Source organism: Melanerpes formicivorus, unplaced genomic scaffold (assembly GCF_026170545.1).
Source record: "Melanerpes formicivorus ecotype bairdi unplaced genomic scaffold, bMelFor1.0.p_v2 SCAF_1, whole genome shotgun sequence".
NCBI lineage: Eukaryota > Metazoa > Chordata > Aves > Piciformes > Picidae > Melanerpes > Melanerpes formicivorus.
The window spans coordinates 68,712,074-68,725,093 of NW_027142353.1; the positions used below are offsets into that span (position 1 = coordinate 68,712,074).

At 51.4% G+C, this 13,020-nt stretch overlaps 1 protein-coding gene across 1 annotated transcript in view; it reads right to left on the minus strand.

Moving 5' to 3' along the window:
- Positions 1-5,553: 5,553 nt before the first annotated feature.
- The window catches only part of PRCP (prolylcarboxypeptidase), a 35,514-nt gene continuing 28,047 nt past the window's right edge, over positions 5,554-13,020 (minus strand). Inside the window, exon 9 of the mRNA XM_068145972.1 lies at positions 5,554-7,558. Within this exon, the coding sequence (XP_068002073.1) occupies positions 7,354-7,558 (205 nt within the window). The 3' untranslated portion in view covers positions 5,554-7,353. The remainder of the gene's footprint in view (positions 7,559-13,020) is intronic.

Consider the following 13,020-nt stretch of genomic DNA (forward strand, 5'->3'; position numbering starts at 1 on the left):
ACAGATTTTTTCACTCATTAGAGACCAGCACAATATCCTCTTAATATCATTTTCCATTTGCTCCTCAGGTTCACACGCTTGTGTTGTGGCTCTTTTCTTCACACCAACATCCTGCTGCTTGTTGATGGTATTAATAATACACCCAGCAGGAGGCTGTGCCCCTCAGGGTCCAGGCTGTCTGAATAATTATTGAATGACATTGGGGTTGTTCTGTAAATTACTTTGTGACCCAGGAATTCAGCAGGTTGCCACTATAACTCAGGCTCTTGCACTTGATTGCACTCACCTCCCGCTGCCCTGACATTTATTAGTCTAGTTTGCGTAGCAAGTACTGAATTAATCTGTTGAGAGGAAAGGTGGGAGCCTCTGCTCTCCTCCAGGGTGACCTGGGAGGGCTTGGCCTTTTTAATGGCCTCAGTCGTGGCAATTGGGAATGGGGGCCAGGCTCTGCAAGGCAGGAACATCCTTCACGTTCTCTGTCCTCTCTGGCACATGGGGAAACGTCAAGGGGCAGCTGAAGAGCCTCGTTTGCAAGGTTGGACACATCAGCAGGCTGCAAGGAGGGGGAAGGTGGCAATTCCTTTCTTTCTGGAGGAGAAAGGCCATTTTTTCCCCATGCATGATCACACAGACACAGACATTTCATGGAAGGGGCCCAAAGGCACAGAGCTCCACATCAGCAGTGCCTGCATCTGCCAAGATGACAACAGCCACTGTGTCTGTGAGATGCCTGGGGGAACAGCAGGGGGTGTTAGACACAGTAAGAAGTTGAGTTGCTCCCTATCAAACTGATGCATGTGCAGGTGATCAAGGAAGCCCAGTGTGGGAAACAGCAACCCACTGGGCTGTGCTCACCATCACTCCTAAACTCCCCTCCAGATGTACTGGGTAACTCCCCTGGGAGTGCTGAGCAGCCCTGGAGAACCACTCCAGATGTGGGCACACTAAAAGGTTCTAATTCCTTCTTGAAACAGCCTGGCTATATTTTGGCCCAAATTCCTCACTGGTGATGTGATACCTGTGGCAGTGATTCAGTGCATAGTTCTCAGACTCATTTGGCCACATGAACCACTCTCCAAAGGAAATTCCTTGCTGTTTGTAAGGAGGGAGCCCAGGCTGCTCTTCTCCATCCAAGCTGCTTGGACAGTGCTTAGCTGTTACCTCTGTCCCATGGTGCCTCACCAAAGTGACAGGGCTCTGTTTCTGTTGCAGCAGAGAGGCACTAGTGACAGAAGGTCCTGTCAGTCCTGGGGCACATCAAACTAGGCATGAGCCAGCTGTGTGTCCTGTCAGTAAAAGGCTTGTTTGAACTGGAGCAGGGCCAGGAGAGGCAGGGAAGGGATCATCGCTCCCTGTTGGGTGCTTGGTGACAACAGATTAAATACTGCATCCTGTTTGGGGCCTCCCAGTAGAAGACACTGATCAGCTGGAGCAAGCTCAGTGGAAGCCCATGGGATGGTTTGGGCTGGAGCACTTGTCCTGTGGGGAAAGGAGGGTGGTTGTCCTGTGAGGAGAGGAAGGTGGTTGTCCTGTGGGGAAAGGAGGGTGGTTGTCCTGTGGGGAAAGGAGGGTGGTTGTCCTGTGAGGAGAGGAGAGGAGGGTGGTTGTCCTGTGGGGAGAGGAGGGTGGTTGTCCCATGAGGAGAGGAGGGTGGTTGTCCTGTGGGGAGAGGAGGGTGGTTGTCCCATGAGGAGAGGAGGGTGGTTGTCCTGTGGGGAGAGGAGGGTGGTTGTCCCATGAGGAGAGGAGGGTGGTTGTCCTGTGGGGAGAGGAGGGTGGTTGTCCCATGAGGAGAGGAGGGTGGTTGTCCTGTGGGGAGAGGAGGGTGGTTGTCCCGTGAGGAGAGGAGGGTGGTTGTCCCATGAGGAGAGGAGGGTGGTTGTCCTGTGAGGAGAAGAGAGTGGTTGTCCTGTGGGGAAAGCAGGGTGGAGCTAGACTTGCACAGCCTGGCAAAGGAGCGACTTTGGGCATCCCCCAGTGCCTACTCAGCGCATCAAAACAGGATGGTGAGAGGATAAAAGAACAAGTAAACTGAAACAGGACCTTCAGAATAGAGCAAAGCTTCTCTGCATTATGGACAATTGATCAAGATGCCCAAAGGTGATGTGCAGGCTCCATCTTTGCAGGTTTTCAGGACTCAGGTGGACACACCACTGAGTGTCCTGCTCTGGTCCTGCAACTGACCCTGCAGGATGCTGGAGTAGGGATCTCCTGAGGTCACTTCAACTGGAACCATCCTATGATTACTGATCATACAGAAGCCTGCTGGGGAAATGCCAAGGTGTCACCTGCATAAATCACTTTCCTCTCCTTCAAAAACTTCAGATGATACAGCCTGGGACTGGTTTTTAGGGCAGAGCCTAGGTCCTTGAACAGTGTCTCTCTCCACAAAGGAGAACTGGGCATCAGTTCCATAGCTGAGGTGGCCAGATGAGGGTCTAGGGCTATAGCTTAGTGCCTGTCTCCCTGAAGAGGGTAACTGATGTTGAGGTGCTGCTTTCCCCCGTGTTACTCCACTGGGTGGCAAGAGGAGGCTGTGTGTTTCACTCAGACTGGGAAAGGCAGCAGTTCAGTATCCCTTTTCTCCTCCCGTGCTGTTTGGAGGCTAACAAACGGCAAGCTGCAAGCTGCTCGCCCCTGCCATAAAGCCAAATCCACGTGCTAAGGAGTCCCTGAGACGCTACTTGCTCTCTTAAATGCTTCAGCAAGGTGCAGGGTGCTACCTCTCTTGCTAACTGCTGTGGACAATAGAACTACCTAAAGTTTCTAAGATCTGTGGATCCAGCTGGAAAGGGGAAACCGGAGATCCACAAGCACAGACCGGTGAAAAGTGGAGGAGCTGAGCGCTGGCCCCAGCCAAGGTCCCGCTATGGCTGCATCTCAAAGCATCATCTCCCAGTGTACCCTCCCTGTCTGAGCATGGCCCTGTTCACTCCTGCCCAGGCATCACCCTGGGGTAACCAAACCCTTCTGAAAGGTTGATGGTGAAAACAGGACTCTGGAGAATCCCCCCAGGCTGCCCACTCAATACACAACCCCAGAGAGGGTCCTGTCACCCAAGTAACTGTGAGCAGCTTCCCCACGCACTCAGAAGGCAGAAAGTGTCTCTTTATCTCACATTTCCTGGGATGTGGTTTTGCTGGAGGGCAAGAGGAGGACCCTCTATTCAGGTGGCAGTCAAAGGGAGCAGAGGGTGCTCCACCGCCTGCCGGAATCGGCCCCGTATTGGTTACACCCCCAGCTATTCGAGTTAAAACTTGGCCTCTCAAAGCTCTCTGCCTCTCTCCTGTGCCTTTGTATTCTCTAGAAGGTGAAGCGTAAGGGTATAAAAAGCTGCAAACAAGTTCCTACCTCTGGAGACCAGGCATTTACGCTAAGAAAGAAAGCCCAATTGCTTCCCAGAGCATTGTCCACCCACATTAGAGAAAGGATTAAGCAGATACATTCAGCTATTCTAACAGATTTTCTTTAAAGCCTGAATACGCCTCTCACACTTGGTAAGATAATCACATTAGTTTTGTCATTAAAAGATCCCCTTTATAGAAAGTACCTAAACCGCTTAAACCACCCAGAGAGGTCGCATACATTAGAAAACAACAAGACAAACGGAAGGGATTTGCTATTCCAGCTCTCATGGTTTCACTGCCCCTACTTTCTAAACGGCAGGACCGAACTAAAAGACTTTGCAAATCACCAGCGGAGGGGAAAGCCCCCAGGAGCCGAGCAGCTGCCCCCGCCCACCCTCAGGAGCCCTGGCTCCCCGCTGAGGGAAGCTCCCAGCGAGCCCGGAGGACGATGGAGAATGCGCTTTGCCACACGGAGAATACCTTTGCCCCGTGGAGATGGCCAAGTTACACCCGCGGCCTCCAGCAGCCGGCTGGTTTTCCTGGGCTGAGTGTCTGGCACCCCAAAGCCACAGCAGCTGTGGTTCATTACTGCCTCGGAGGCCACCAGCACGGGGTGCCCCGGGGCCAAGGAGCACGCTCCTGCTGTTAGCTCCTCACTGGGCTTGCACTGCCCAAAGGACCGGGAGGTGGAAACTGCCCTAAGGCAGGCGGAGCAAACGGCTTCTGATTTGGTGGTGAAAAAAATCGCTTGGGCTGGGGGGAAAAACACAAAAGGCTGACTTGGGGCTTCAATGCTCAGCAGCACAGGGAGGCAGCACTGTGAAATCAAGGAGTGAGGACAGCACCACAAGACTGCTAATGGCAGTAGAAGCTGCAGTGAGGTGCCCAGCAGCTTCAAAATTGTGATGTATTGGTTTTAGCAACAGAAGGGGAAATCTGAAAAGCACTTCAGCACTGGGAATTTATCCCAGGTACCATCACAGAGTAACAGAATGTTAGGGACCTCCAGAGATCACCGTGTCCAACCCCCTGCCAAAGTGAGGTCACCCAGGGTAGTCCACACAGGAATGCATCCAGAGAAGGAGACTCCACAACCTCTCTGGGCAGCCTGCTCCCGTGCTCCATCACCCTCACTGTGAAGAAGCTTCTCCTCATGTTGAGGTGAGACCTTCTGTGGTCAAGTTTGCATTCATTGCTCCTTGTCTTATTCCTGTGCACCACCAAAAAGAGCTTGGCCCCCTCCACTTGACACCCACCCCTCAGACATTGATCAGATCCCCTCTCAGTTCAGCTCTTTGGCTGCTGCTTCCCTGCTCAGGTAAACAGGAGGTAAATATTTTCTGCTAACCTGCACTGCCAAACCAGACCACTTTTGGTTTGTAATGTGGCCAGGCCCAAAGCAGCTGGATGTGTGAAGTTATTGCCTTAAGAGCAAGGCTTTGGGTTAAAAATACATAAAGAGGCTAGGTTATAAAAAACACTGAGGCTCCAGCAGTAATACCCAGAAATACATCCACATCATGGCAAAAGTGTGAGGGGATTCCACCAACCCCCTCCACAGCATCCCTTACAAGTTGTTTCTGTGTGCATGGTTTCACCTGCAGCCAGCTCTCCATTTTAAGGAGCAGCAGCATGCTTCAGTAAGAGGAGGCAAATGTGATGCTCACTCAGCTCTGCAAGGACCTATTTCATTATTCCCCCAGCACAAATCTGTCCCCACTGGGGGCTTTTAAAACATTCCTTCAAGCTGGTTATGGCTGAGGGCAAGGAGCAGCAGGTCATAAGTTTGAGTCATTTCCAAGGAAAGAGGAATGGAAGTTTGAACTCTTCATGCTGATAGGAACTACCAAAGTGTTTCCCAAACAACAAAGCAGCAGCTGTTTCCTGAGGCAGTGAGTTAGCTAAGGGGGCAGGGAGGAGACACAAGCTGATTAGCAACATACAGTAGCTGCTAATTTGGTCTGTTGACAGCCCCCTGAATGCATAACCTGAGCTACTCCTCCATAGAATGTGGGAATGTTTATGCCAGAACCTGCACTTGAAGTAGCAGCCTGAGCAGTCAGTGGCAAGCCATCTGTGACCTCCAAATCTGTATTTACTCTTGTAGATGCCATCCCTTGTCTTGCAGGAAAACAGGACACTGCCATCCATCAATCAGCATGCATGATGATACAATGGTGTGTCTAAAAGCCTGGCTGGAACTGCCTTGATTTACACCCACTCATATTTATTTGCTAAGAAATCAATACAGAGAAAACCCAGGGCCACTGTGCCACTATAAAGTGCAAGAGTGGAGTTGGTACACCAAAGAGCACCCAAGCATGAACTGGAAAAGGAACTGCCAACAGCTTTCAGTCCACAGCTTCAAGGCAAAGCGTGTGCAGCTCTTCTTTGCCCCACTGGGGCTCTTCTCCAGTTTGGTTCTCTAGAGTCTTTTAGTAAAGACCTTGTTCAAGGGCAGGAGGAGTTGGGAGTGCAGTCTGAACATAAAGGCCCTGTTTAACACAAGACAGGGCAATGTTGGGAACGATCAGAAAGAGGAGGCACAGGATGTGTTGAAAGATAAAATGCCAGTGTTGGGTTTGCTTTGTTCTCAGAGGCTGGGAGGAGACTGGAAACAGAAAAGGCCACCTGGTGTCTTCAGAAAATACTCAACTATCAGGCCTAGCATCAAAGCTGAGGAAACTTTTCAACAGGAGTGGAATTGTAAGAGTGCAGGGAGGAGAAGCCTTGCCTGACTCTCTGAAATAGAGTTGTCCTTTGAAATGGCAAAACAGCCTTTCTGAAGAAGAGCTGCAGTGTGAATGAAGCCCAAGCTGGAAAAGGAGGGGCCTGCCCCAGCCATTTATTAACGTCAGATATGCTGTCTCATGAATCAGGGCCTTACAGAAAGCCCAGTGCACCTGGCTTGTTGAGCTCAGCCCCAGGCCTCAGGCTGAGCTGAGGGGAGAGCTGCAGCCTGCTTTGAATATTGTCCTGCAAACCATTTTTTAAAAAGGCTTTTATTGGAGAGCCATCAGCAAACAGCTCATGCAGAACTGGAACAATACACAGAATGAGGGGGGAGGAACCCACCCAGGGCACAGCCCCAATTATTTGTTACTTCGTAAGACCTAGCCAGCACTAGTGCCACGTTGGCTCTTCAAGGGATTTCCCAGTTAGAACAAGCAGACTCTTTGTGGGGGATACACATGTACAAACACAAGCCAGGCCCAGAGCTTCCTTTGGCAACCACCACCACAGTGGCAGGTATTCCACAATTAGGACAAACAAAGGGGAAAGAAATAAAACCTTGAGGCAGATTGGGCATGCTCAGCCAGTGATCAGCAGAGTGAGTCCAGAGCCAGCCCTGACCCTTCAGTACAGCACAGAATGCAAGAGATACCCAAAGCAGCTATGGTTAATAAGCTGCCAGAAACACTAAGGGAAAAGACCCTTCCTACTTTTCCAGCCCCAAACCCAAAGGGCTTACCCTGTTAATCTCTTTACAGACAGCACAGCCAGTTTTCCTCCATGCCCTCCCTCTCTCTCCATCAAATACTGGAATGAGGACTTCTGTTGCCCCATGATCTCCATGCCCCTTGCCATGACAGCTTGCACCAGCTGTGGATGCCTGAAGTTCAGTCCTACTGAAGGCAGCAGCAGCAGCAGCAGCAGCAGCATTTATTTCAGTGTATGTACCAGCAGTCAGGACAATCACTGAGCACAGCGAGGAAGATGTCAAGCCTAGAACAAGAACTCTTTAAAAGCAGAGCATTTGAGAAGGGCAGAAGAGGGAAGCAAGCCAGAGCAGGCAGCTCAGTCCACACACTTTGACTGAAGTTTATCTGGGAATGCTCCCCCTCCATCTGCCACCTGCTTCCCTCAGGGCACAAGCAGTGGTTAGCACTGGAACACAGGTGAGGAAGCAGGAGTGAAACGTTGAAGTGACCGTGTGATAAAGCCTGGCTCTACTGCAGCAAAGCCCATGGAGGTATAATGCCCACTCTGTAGAGGCAGCACCACTTCAGTGGCTGTGCCTGGCCTCCTCAATCCACTGCTTCATGTAGCAGATCTCCAAGGCTCGAGCTCGCTGCACGGATTTGGGGTCCGAGGGGTTGCGGCTGCGCAGGTCCAGGTGATGAGCTCCATCTGGGATCACAATGGCCACAAGGGAGTCAGTGATGTTCTGGGTCACTCCACCTGCAGACCACGGGTCCAAGCCACCATTGCTGCAAGGAAAGAATACCCCTCATTAGGGCACTTCTGCACAGCAGCCAGTGAGGCTGCAGCTCACCTCAACACAGCCACCTTGCCTGTAAATCACTTTCCTGTATGCACCAACAGAAACAAACCTCAGCTTTGTTTCCATGTCCTGTGGCCACCTCTCTGCTCAAAGGAAGTCTTCTTGGCAGAGGCATGGAGCTATTAGCAGCTTACACAGAGCTAGTTCAGGTTGCCCTGTACTAAGACATGTCCAAATGACCAAGTAAGAGCACTTCTGTTCCTCACAACATGCCATCGGTTAACGACCAGCTGCAGCCTGTAGAGCTTTTCAGGTAGTTCTACTTCTTGCTGTCTCAGCTGGCTGCCAGCTTGGTTTTGCAAATAAAGGCTTGGACCTTCCACTGTACTATAATTTCCAATAACAGCTGTATTCAAATGCAACTTTTAGCCCCTCAAGAGACTACCTACAATGACTCTTCTCTCTAACAGGACAATTCAATGCAATTTACTCCCTTTCCTCCCTCACCTCAAGTGCTGGCACTGTAGATCTAGCTCCAAATAACAGCTGGTCCATGAAGCAAGCCAATGTCTGAAGAGGGATGAGAATTTTGCATCTCTTATTTCTAGCTTGACCCAATAATGCCTACTGCATCTTATGTTCCTTGGCCACAAGGTCCTTTCCAAATGTGGTCCATCTCTCCACCCAAAGCAAGCAACATCCACATACTTATCTAGTTATTCCTCCCTTAAAACAACATCCCTTCCTTTCAGCAGTGGCCAGGCAAATAGGACTTCAGAAAACAACTAATGCAAACTTAGTGATCAATGGCTTCAAGTCCACATGGAGAGCAGTGACAAGTGGTGTCCCTCAGGGGCCTGTACTGAGACCTGTGCTGTTCAATATTCTCATCAATGACAGTGAGATTGAATGCACCATCAGCAAGTTTGCAGATGACACCAAGCTGAGTGGTGTTGATATGCCAGAGGGACAGGATATCATCCAGAGGGACCTGGACAAGCTGGAGAGGAAGGCCCAGGTGAACCTCATGAGGTTCAACAAGAGTACCTGCAGGGTTCTGCACCTGGGCTGGAACAGTCCTCACTGTCAGTACAGACTAGGGGATGAGGTGACAGAAAGCAGCCCTGGGGAAAGGATTTGGGGATGCTGATGGATGAGAAGCTGTACATGAGCAGGCAATGTGAGCTTGCAGCACAGAAGGCAAATCACATCCTGGGCTGCATCCAAAGCAGCATTGCCAGCAGATCCAGAGAGGTGATTCTGCCACTGTGCTCTGCTCTGGTGAGACCTCACCTGGAGTACTGTGTACAGGTCTGGAGCTCTCAATACAGGAAGGACATGGACCTGATGGAGAGGGTCCAGGGAAGGACCACAAAAATGATCAGGGGCTTGGAGAACCTCTGCTATGAGGACAGGCTGAGGGAGCTGGGGGTGTTCAGCCTGGAGAAGCAGGTGCAAGACAACCTAATAGCAGCCTTCCAGTACCTGAAGGGGGCCTACAAGAAGGATGGAAAGAGACTGTTTCCAAAGGCCTATAGTGATAGGACAAAGGGCAGTGGCTTCAAACTGGAGAACAGATTTAGATAGGATGTTAGGAACAGGTTCTTTACTATGAGAGTGGTGGAACAGGTTGCCCAGGGAGGTGGTTGGGGCCCCATCCCTGGACATATTCACAGTGAGGCTGGACAGGGCTCTGGGCAGCCTGATCTAGTAGAGGATGTTCCTGCTGACTGCAGAGGGGGTTGGACTGGATGAGCTTTGGAGGTCCCTTCCAACCCAGACCATTCTAGGATTCTCCATCAGCATGCTAGTCCTGGTTTCAATGCACCACATTTCCCTAACAGCATAAATAGTGTCCTGCCTACTCCACAGCAAACAGTTTCCTTTCTTACCATCAGTTCAGAGCCTGCTCAGCCCTCCAGCCCAGCCCAGCCCCAGGTGAGGGTTTTACACAATCTCAGCAGCACTGCCTGTGCATTCTTTTTTCATATGCCCAGCCTGAACCAACTTCCCTCCCAGTAATCTTTTTTCTCTCACCTTCTCTCTTCAGCCAGGTGTTTTGGTTGCTCTTCTTTTCCTCCATTCCTGTCTTTTATGCTAACAATCCCTCCCTGGAGCACACAGCTCCAGGAGCAGAGCCTTCACTTTCTGCCTCTTCCCTGCCAGGCAAGGCAAGCACCCTGCCCCAGAAGCATACAACCTCGGTGTCATCCACCCAGACCAGGAGACCCTGCACACCAGATTGTGTGCTCTCTGGTATTAACCCAGGCAGAGTGTGACTACCACAGGATGTTAACCATGAGATGCTACCAACTGCTACAAGCTCTAGGCCACCACACACAGGAACAGTCTTCATGACTATGTGGCACCTTCCATGCCCACAGAGCATGTTCCAGTCAGAGCCATCAGGAGTGGACATTGCCAGCAGAGAAACACCACAGGGACACGCTTTGAAAGCTCCAATCTCTCCAAAGCAGTGCTTTAGATGTGTGCTGCTCAGGACAGGCAAGTAACCAGCCACACACCACATATCTCCAAGGTGGGACCAACATGTCCAGGGGGAGGTTCCTGTGCTGACAGCATACAACACACCACCACAGAGTGTGACTCTGCAGCGTGATGCACTGCTCACAGAGGCAGCAGCAGCGCCGCCAGACGTTAAGCAGCCTGGCCAAATCGCACTGTGCCTTGATAAATCCATCCTGCAGCAGTTCTCTTTAGACAGAGTATTCTTCCCTTCCTGTGCTGCAGTGCTGTGCAAGTTGGCTGACACATGAGCAGTGCTCCTTCCCCCACAGGGAGCTGCATCCCCTGGTAAACACAGAGATGTGTTTCGCAGAGCACTCAGCGGTGTCGGAGGACAAAAGCTCTTACGGAAGATGTACAGTGTGGACAGTGTGTTTGTCTGAGGAGAAACAGCCCAGCTTGAGATCCACAGCTCTGGGGGTGCAGCACTACTTCTTCATTCATTTGCTTGCTTTTCAAGCTTGTCTCATTTCAAGCTCCTTCAGCTGGCATAAATTGTTAAAGACTCCCTTAGGTTTGTTTGCCTGTCTGTGGCTTACAGAGCAGATTGCCACTGCTCGGAGCTGTGATGCCTTGGGAGTCAGCAGCACTCTGCAGAAGTTAAGTTAAACCAACACATGCCCTTCTTTATTAGAAAGTTTACCAAAGAAGGGTGGAATTTGGAATTTTCACTCTGGAGCAGACATCCTGCTGGGCCAGGAACAGCAAGAGGCAAACAAGAAGAAAGCAACAGGCCTTTGGAGCCAAACAGACCAGTGCTAACAGCTGAAATCCAGAGCATAATCCCCAATACAAATGAGGATTTCCTACTTTCAACTTGCACACGTTTACTGAACCCAACAGTCTCATTTTCAGCTTGCTTTAAAGAAGCAGCAGGGTTTGTTTGAGGAGGCCTTGCACAGTTTTACCTACAGCTCCAGGAGCTGCCTTTGGTGGGCAATCAGTACAGCAAGCCAGGACTGCTGAAGCACAGGCTCCAGTGGGTTTATTGATGCCTCCCTACCAGGTAGCAACCTGATGAACAGCCAGCACTTAGCTGTTCAAAGATTTACATCACCTCACAGCAGAAATGCAGCTGCATAACCCACCCTTACTTAAAGGGAGTTCAGCCTTACGAGTAAGGAAAGCAGAGGCTGAGCAGACACTGGCTCTGCACTGCCCTGAAACACAGCTTCCACCTCTTGTTCAAAGATGGCTCAGAAAAACTTGTGTAGTCCTACCAGTCTGTGATCACCTGCCACTGACTACAAACTGCAAGGACATCCCCCTGCAGCCACCAGCATCCTCCAGGCTGTGTTTCAAATGGACAAGCCTGCATGCAGCCCAGATGGCTCCAGCTCAAACCAGACAGGCCCTGATGGGACAGACAGAGTGCCCCTCTGCCCCCCACCCTCCCCCTGCAGGAGCTGGGGCAACGTGGGGAAAGGGACCACAGAATGACCTAACACATCTGGTAAACAAGTCTCCTGCTGGGCTAAGGGCACCTGTGCTGGCCATGCTTCCCCCCAGCCAGGCCCATGCTGCTGCCTTTCATGGCCACAGCCTGGCAGAGCCCTTTGCCTTGGGCAACTGTTTGCTGGCTTCAGCTGCCCTACTGCCCCAACTGAATCTCAGGCAAGATCTATACACAGGCTGCTTTGTAGTTGCCTTTGCCATGCTTGCTTGCCTTGTGGGCTTGGAGCTGCCTTGCCTCGAGTTGCCTGGTGCAGGGCCTGGGATGGAAGCCATGAGCCTACACGCTGCAAGCTAGAGGAGCCACAAGCCTTAGGAGCTGGAGCCAAGCCTTGCTTCCCCTTGCAACTAGGATTCTGCCATGCCTCAGTTTACCCAGGGAAGCCAAGAGCGTCCTGCTGGAGCCAGACCAGCCCCGAGGCCGTGTGGCATTCCTGCCAGCAACCAGCCCAGCCTGGCACACCAGAGCACCCCAAAAAGCCTCAGAGGCTAACACAGCAGCAGCACTCCCCACATGGGTGGAACCACCTGTGAGTAATTAATTCATTGCCTCTTTGGCTTCATGGCTCTTACCCAATCTCCCCACTCTGGTCAAGCCATATTGCTCCTGGGGATCAGAGTGACTGGAGAGCAGCCAGGCAGAAAGGGACCTGGGGATACTGGTTGACAGCAGCTGAACAGGAGCCAGCAGTGTGCCCAGGTGGCCAAGAAGGCCAAGGGCATCCTGGCCTGCATCAGGAACAGTGTGGCCAGCAGGAGCAGGGAAGTCCTTGTGCCCTGTGCTCAGCACTGGTTAGGCCACACCTTGAGTCTTGTGTCCAGTTCTGGGCCACTCAGGTTAGGAAAGATGTTGAGTTGCTGGAAGGTGTCCAGAGAAGGGCAACAAAGCTGGGGAGGGGTCTGGAGCACAGCCCTGTGAGGAGAGGCTGAGGGAGCTGGGGTTGCTTAGCCTGGAGAAGAGGAGGCTCAGGGGAGACCTTCTTGCTGCCTACAACTACCTGAAGGGAGGTTGTAGCCAGGTGGAGGTTGGTCTCTCTCAAGCAACCAGCAGCAGAACAAGAGGACACAGTCTCAAGCTGTGCCAGGGGAGGTTGAGGCTGGATGTTAGGAAGAAGTTCTTCCCAGCAAGAGAGATTGGCCATTGGGATGTGCTGCCCTGGAGAGTGGTGGAGCAACCACCCCTGGAGGTGTTTAGGAAGAGCCTGGATGAGGCCCTTGGTGCCATGGTTGAATTGATCAGATGGTGCTGGGTGAGAGGTTGGACTTGCTGATCTCAAAGGTCTTTTCCAACCTGGTCAATTCTATATTCTGTTATTCTTCCCAATTTGCTTAAAACTGTTGTATTTGCCTGCACCTTGTGCCTTCCCACTCTAAATCCATATTCCAACTCTCCAGCAAGCCTATTTGGTGCATTTGGGCAATTTTTCACATTAATAAGAAGCTATGGCCATTAATCTCCATATCTGCCAT